Source organism: Colobus angolensis, unplaced genomic scaffold, assembly GCF_000951035.1.
Source record: "Colobus angolensis palliatus isolate OR3802 unplaced genomic scaffold, Cang.pa_1.0 Scaffold15, whole genome shotgun sequence".
NCBI classification, from domain to species: Eukaryota; Metazoa; Chordata; class Mammalia; order Primates; family Cercopithecidae; genus Colobus; species Colobus angolensis.
This window is the reverse complement of record NW_012114599.1, coordinates 6371631-6379072: the sequence shown is the minus strand read 5'-3', so window position 1 is coordinate 6379072 and position 7442 is coordinate 6371631. Positions and strand designations below refer to the sequence as shown.

Genomic DNA, 7442 nt, shown 5'->3' with positions numbered 1-7442 from the left:
TTTTGAGATGGAGTCTCGATCTGTCATCCAGGCTGGAGTGCAGTGGCGCGATCTCGGCTCAGTGCAACCTCTTCAAGTAATTCTCCTGCCTCAGCCTCTCGAGTAGCTGGGACTACATGCATATGCCACCACGCCTGGCTAAGTTTTTGTATTTTTAGTAGAGATGGGGTTTCACCATGTTGGTCAGGATGGTCTCGAACTCCTGACCTTGTGATCCACCCGCCTTGGCCTCGCAAAGTGCTGGGATTACAGGCATGAGCCACTATGCCCGGCCTATAATTTCTTTCTATATGTAACTAATTAAAGGCTTTTAAGAGGGTTTAATCTCTAAATCAGTAACAATTTAGTCATAACACCATACAAACACATTTAAATATTCAGGAAAGAGATTTTTAAGAGTATTGCTTAGTCTTATAAAATGGTGAATTTTAACCAAATTGATACCTCTGTATTCTTATTTATATTTCCTATACTCTTACATCATACTACTTGGCAAGTAATGTAAGTTTTGATGTAATTTAAAAATTCAATTATTGTAAACAAATTCTATTTTGTTAAACAATTTATATATTCCCCTTTACTAACTACACTGCCTCAGAATTAATCCTCCTTAAAAAAGTAATCATCCCACATAGAAAAAACTGCAGAACTTCATCTCTTTCTTAAATATTTTGCAATAATGTAAGAACACAAATCCATGAAAAACTGATTAAAAATTGACATTTCATCTTCCTTTACTACTTATGGAATAATAGAAAGACATAAAAATCATGTTCCTTAATATTTCTCTGCTTAACAGAGAAATACGAAGAAATACTGCAATTATGGTTATGGGCTATTTTCTAGCTTCTTCAAGTACAGGACATAACTATGGTTCCTACCAGTAAGGAGAAATGAATAATCAATCTTACACAACACAAAAGAAAGGTGAGAGGTTCAAAAAGATAAACTGACTTTGGCATTTTTAAGAACTTAATGTTAACCCTGAAATGCAAGATTGAGTAACACAACAACAAAACAAAAGATGACAGCAGCAAGCCACTGCTTCACACAGTTAGGAATTCTGAAATACGTAATAGCCTTCCTCCTATGTCCCGCTCAATCTGTTGTGTTGTCTTTTTGTTTTTGCTGCTTTTTGGCTGCAGGCAGTTCAAGGCTTGCCCACTGCATCGGTTCAGCTTTTCTTATAGTGATCTCAATCTTTGTTGCAGTCATAGTTACATAAATTCGCTTTACATCAGTCACAACCCATAATTTCACATTTTGATGAAATTCCTTCTCTCCTTCAAATCCAATGTGCACATTTAACAACGTGCTATGTACTTCTACTCGACTAAGTTCTGGAAGTGAATTTTTAGCATATACTGAAATGGTAACTTCACCTTCAGTCTGATGCCAGTCATGTCTACATGGAACAACATTTTCCCCAGCATCCTTTTTAGCCCACATGTGTTTCCCTGTTGTACAGCCCTCTTGGGCTAAGAGTGTATTAAAATCAGAAGTTTTTCTTCTACAACAGCTCCAGTATTTCATCCCCTTGTGGAAAATAGGTACTCCAGAATGATACACACAGACTTCTAGACTCTCTAGACCCCGATATGTCTTTGAACACCCTCCATTCTTACATGAAATCCTAATCTTAATTTCATCAGTCTTCTTCTTTCTTTTTTCTTTTCTTTTCTTTCTTTCTTCCTTTCTTTCTTTTCTTTCTTTCTTTCTTTCTTTCTTTCTTTCTTTCTTTCTTTCTTTCTTTTTTTTTCTTTTTTCTTTCTTTCTTTCTGTCTCTCTCTCTCTCTTTCTCTCTTTCTTTCTTTCTTTCTTTTTTTGACGGAGTCTTACTCTGTGGCCAGGCTGGAGTGCATTGGTGCAGTCTTGGCTCACTGCAACCTCTGCCTCCCAGATTCAAGCAATTCCCCTGACTCAGCCTTCAGAGTAGCTGGGACTACAGGTGTGCACCACCATGCCCGGCTAATATTTTGTATTTTTAATAGAGATGGGGTTTCACCATGTTGGCCAGGAGAGTCTGGATCTCCTGACCTCCTGATCTGCCCGCCTCCGCCTCCGCCTCCCAAAGAGCTGGGATTATGCTGGGATTACAAGCGTGAGCCACCTCACCCAGCCGCTTCTCCTTCTCCTTCTTTCTTCCTTTTTAGACGGAGTCTCTCTCTGTCCCCAGGCTGGAGTGCAGTGGCGCCATCTCGGCACACTGCAACCTCCACCTCCTGGGTTCAAGCAATTCTCCTGCCTCAACCTCTTGAGTAGCTGGGACTACAGGCGCCCGCCACCACGCCCAGCTAATTTTTGTACTTTTAGTAGAGACGGGATTTCACCATGTTGGCCAGAATGGTCTGTATCTCTTGACCTCGTGATCTGCCCTCCTTGGCCTCCCAAAGTGCTGGGATTACAGGCATGAGCCACCGCGCCTGGCCTTATCTTATCTTCTTCATTTCCTGATGACAGTTTAAGTTTATCAGGTGCTTGTTTTGGGGAGGCAGATATTTTAAATTCCAAATTTGTCATTGGTTCATCCGGGCTTGGCCTTTTTATTGCTTCTACTGGCTTCGGGGCTTGAATGATGTGTTCCTGAAATTTGGGTTTCAATTCAGGTAGTTCTTTCTTTTCAGTAGCCTTGACTTCAGGTTTGACTGGCTCAGGCGGCTTCTCGCTATTATGTGTACCTTTTGCACAGCCTACAATGCTTAAGAAATCAGACAAATCAGTTGTTCTTCTCTTGCATCAAGACCAACCCTTTAATGCATCGTGAAACATTGGAACACCTGGGTGGCATGCGCAAGCGTCATCGGAATTGGTCTCAGGATCGAAGCGCTGACAGCAGCCCCGGTTGTAGCACAGCAAGGCCATTTTCTTTTCCCACCGTCACAGGCAAGACCCAAACACCGGGAACGTCAAGAGGGTGCATTTACCACTCCCGTGTCGCTGGCACCGGCCTCGACAGTGAGCTATTTATTATAAGGATTTCTGTGGGCCCGCTCTGAGCCGCCGTTTCTGGCCGTGCAGACGGATTTCTACCACACGGTGGCGCTGCGGCTCTGCCAGAGAAGTCTCACCTTGGTCCAGGAGCCAGGCAGGGCAGACCACAGGACCAGCCTCCGACTGCGATTTCATCCGCAGCCTGCGGGGCAACGTGGGGCCTATCCGTAGCTTTCAGCCTTTCCTGGACCCTACCAGGACAAGAAGAGAGGGGAGAGGTGCGAAGGAGGTCTGGAGAGGAGGAGGCTTGGGACAATGCAGAGTCCTGATAGTGAGGGTGTCCGCTGACTGTTGTCAGGAGGGACATGGACCGCTGCCGAGGAATAATGGGATTTCCCACTGGCCCAGTCATCTCCTACGCCGGGAAAAGGGAAGAGCTGCTCCCCCATGGCGTGTGCGGGTGGGAGGGGTCTCGGGCAGAGAAGAGACACCTTTTCTGTCCTCCAGGCTGTTTCTGCCAAGTGAAGGCCTGGGCTGGAAGAGCCAGGAGCAAAGGAGAGAGTTGGGTGCTGAGCACCCAGCGGGAGAGGATGCGTCCCAGTCATCACACACCTGCTGACCACACAACATCTCTGCGAGGTCCCCCCACATACTCCGCCTGCAGCTGCCATTTGGGAAAATGATTCTTGCCTCTTTCACCGTCTGTTTTGTAGGTTGGGACTCATTTACGGGCCTAGGCCAGGACTCAGCTCTTTCAGATCCTTATTGAAAAGCAACATCACACTTGTGCCCAGGGGTTCGAGACCAGCCTGGGCAACAGGACAAACCCACTTCTCTACAAAAAATACAAAATCTGTGTGGAAGGTATGTGAACCCTTGGGAAACGGAGTCGTTGTACACGTGTATCGGGCCTTGAGCCAGCTGCAGAGTGGGCATTACTGCCTGGTGCCGTCCTCCCTCACTCTGCCTCCCTGGATGTTGGGGATGGCCCTGTAAACTTTGTTCATAGGGGTCCCTCGATTTCTGAGACACCTCATCTGAGCACTGAGGAGGGGACACAGCTGTTGGCTGGGAGGCAGGAGACTGAGCGTTGCCTTCAAGCCATCCCCACACATGTGAGCTCATCAGCATTCTGCCCTTTTGTGGGTGTCAGTTGTCTCGTCCATAAAATGGGATGATGTTCTTGTTCCAGCTAGCATACTGGATGACTAAATGAGGGAATAGGTGAGAAGCTGCATTGGAAAAAGGAACCATTCAGCTGCAAGACATCCTGGTGCAGTTCCCCCAGGGCTAATGGGGTTTGGTTGCCCACCTGGGCTGTGTCTCTTCGTGGCGCCAGCAGGTGGCAGCATTGCCTTTGCATGTGCCGGCTCCACCTCCGGCCTCTCCCAGACATGCAGCGTGTAGGGCATGGGACCATTCTTCACCCAATTCAATTCAGGGGTCAGGAGAAGGAGGGATCTGAAATGCCCTGAATGGGAAGGGCCTAGAAAGAGAATGAAAACCTCATTCCTCCCCTCAAAAAAAAACCCACACACACAGGTAAGCCAGGAGGGCAGGACCTGGTGCATGAGCCCAAGAGGGCTAATGTGACCACTCAGGCTCAAGGGGGACCTTACCTCTCTCTGCCACAGCTGTGTTCCCCACCACCTAGAGGACGGAACTGGGGATCCAGAAGGCTTGGGTCCTTGTCTTTGGTTGGAAAAGTCAGCCGGCATTGCAGTGGGGCAGCAGGAGTTCCTCTATTTTTGTGTGTGCAACAGGGTTGAAAACTTAATTCACTCTGTAATTTATTTGCGCAGAAAAAACGTAATTTCCTTATTTATGAGTCTATAATGAATCTGGCCTTTCTTCCAACCCCTGCCTGATGATAAGTGAGAAAAACAATGAAATTTTCAACTTGATTTAAACATCCTGGGGCCAGAGAGTTTAGCCGGTCTTGTTAAGTGATCTTATTAATTTCTCTCGGATAAAATGCTTAGATCTCAGACTGCTTTCCCCAGCTTCTCCCAGTGTGGTGCTGTTGGGGTGTTGTAGACAGACAAGGGCAGCTTGTCTGGCATCTGGTAGGAGGCACGAGTTGGGATCCTGGGCTGTGGTGTCCTCTGGACCCAGCAAGGTGCCCTGTCCCTTCTGGGGACACTGATCATACTAGAAGCTGAGTTTATGAAACTCATGGTTCAGTCCCTTCTGATCTGACTAGAGACCCTGTGGCGCCCCTGGCTGGCCGGCCCTCCGGCACCTGGGCCCCTCCTCCTAGCCCTGCCACCGTGGCCCCGGCAGGGCTGCGGGCTCACAGGAATGGAAGTTGGCTTTGAAAGCTGACCTTCAGTGGTGCCTCTCCCTTCCCGGGGAGCCCTGGTGCTGGAGGCAGAGGCCGGGTTGGTTTGCAGCTGCCTGGGATGCCACTTCTTCCCAGAGTTCCAATGTGAGTTGGGGACAAGGGCTTCTTTCTCTCGGGGAGGGGTGAGTGGGCCAGTGCTTGGCTCCGCTTGTTTGTTATCTTTCTAATCCCCTTCGTACCATCCCCTGGGCAGGAAGGAGGGGACCAACACTCTTCCTCTTCTTGTTCAGTCATCCATTACATAAAACTCCAGGGCCACACCCAAGGAGAGGGATGAGGGAATCCAGGAAACATACTCTCAAGAGAAGAGCCTGCTTTAGAAGACTTTTGATCTGCAGCATAATCCTATTTTGCATGTCAAATGCCAAACATCACCACATTTTTTCTTCTGTGCATTCTGTCTATATCAAACATTAATCCTGGTTTCTCTTTAAGCAGAGATGCATGCCTCAGGCCAGTGAAGATGAAGATCATGTACCCATCAACGCAAAAGAGAAAAGCACTGCACTCCAGCCAGGCAACAGAATTATTATTATTTTTTAAGAGACAGGGTATCATTCTATTGCCCAGGCTGGAGTACAGGGGTGCGATCATAGCTCACTGTAACCTCGAATGTGTGGACTCAAGTGCTCCTCCTACCTCAGCCTCTGAGTAGCTGGGACTACAGGTGTGCACCACCACACCTGGCTAACTTTTCTAATTTTTTTAAATAGATGGGGTCTTGCTGTGCTGCCCAGGCTGGTCTTGAACTCCTCAAGCCATCCCCTTGCCTCAGCTTCCCAAAGTGCCGGGATTACAGGTGTAAGTCATCATGCCTGGCCCAAAATTTTTCAAATATCATCCTTTTAAGCTTCAAATGTTACCAACATTGGCTAATGCAACCAGAGGAGACATAACACATAAAACATGGGGGGTTCATCCACAAGGAGAACTCACTATCTTGCTGGTGTTAGGCTCTGTCCTTCCCAGGGAGGATACACCATGAGTCAGAAGTAGATGCCACTCAGCAAAAAAAAGAAAAGAAAATAACACGCCTATGTAATGGCCTGGCCTAGTAGGAACCCCTGCAGAGCTCAAGGACTCTCAAAAGGAGGCTTTTAGCCCCGGCCAAGGCAAGACCAATTCATAGGATGAAAGGAAGGCTGTAATTGGTGGGCTTTTGTCCAGGTTCCTCATTTATTCTTTCCTACTGGAGGAAATGTAACATGGGCAATTCAAGCCAATAGGGAACCTGGGAAAGGGGCTGGTGGTGGGCTTCATTCACTGCTTTCCCTCACGTTACTCCCTTAGGAAGGGAGTCTTACTGGGCAGAGCTGAGGCAAATGACCAGACTTACAGGTACTCACTGGCACATGCGTCTGGATATGGGGGTGGGGTGGGGTAAATAAGCATACCTACCTCATACCATGTGGGGTAAATAACCATACCCACCTCATGTAGTTGTTGCAAGGATGAAATTACTTAATCATTTTTTTTGAGACGAAGTTAGGCTCTGTCACCCAGGCTGGAATGCAGTGGCACGATCTCAGCTCACTGCAACCTCCGTCTCCCTGATTCAAGTAATTCTCCTGCCTCAGCTTCCCAAGTAGCTGGGATTATAGATGCCTGCCACCATGCCCAGCTAATTTTTGTATTTTTAGTAGAGACAGGGTTTCGCCATGTTGGCCAGGCTGGTCTCGAACCCCTGACCTCAGGTGATCTGTCTGAGAGACAGGACTAGCTGGATTTCCTAGGCCGACTAAGAATCCCTAAGCCCAGCTGGGAAGGTGACCACATCCACCTTTACACTCAGGGCTTGCAACTTAGCTCACACTGACCAATCAGGTAGTAAAGAGAGCTCACTAAAATGCTAATTAGGCAAAACCAGGAGATAAAGAAATAGTCAATCATCTGTCGTCTGAGAGCACAGCGAGAGGGACAGTGATCAGGATATAAACCCAGGCACTGGAGCAGGCAGCAGGCTATCCTCTTTGGGTCCCCTCCCTTTGTACAGGAGCTCTGTTTTCACTCTATTAAATCTTGCAACTGTACTCTCTTCTGGTCGGTGTTTGTTATGCACAAGCTGAGCTTTTGCTCACCGTCCACCACTGCTGTTTGCACTGTGGCAGACCCGCCACTGCCTTCCATCCCTCCAGAGCTGGCAGGGTGTCCCCTGTGCTCCTGATCC

The 7442-nt window shown here is 47.7% G+C and overlaps 1 protein-coding gene across 1 annotated transcript; it reads right to left on the bottom strand.

Moving 5' to 3' along the window:
* Positions 1-1098: 1098 nt before the first annotated feature.
* On the bottom strand, positions 1099-2941 carry LOC105507427 (cysteine and histidine-rich domain-containing protein 1-like). Its single transcript, XM_011935909.1, has 3 exons — positions 2748-2941; positions 2422-2690; positions 1099-1653 (listed from the first exon to the last, which is right to left on the bottom strand). The coding sequence occupies exons 1-3, from the start codon at positions 2860-2862 to the stop codon at positions 1099-1101; spliced, it is 939 nt and encodes a 312-aa protein (XP_011791299.1). The 5' UTR covers positions 2863-2941.
* Between the last annotated feature and the right edge of the window lie 4501 nt (positions 2942-7442).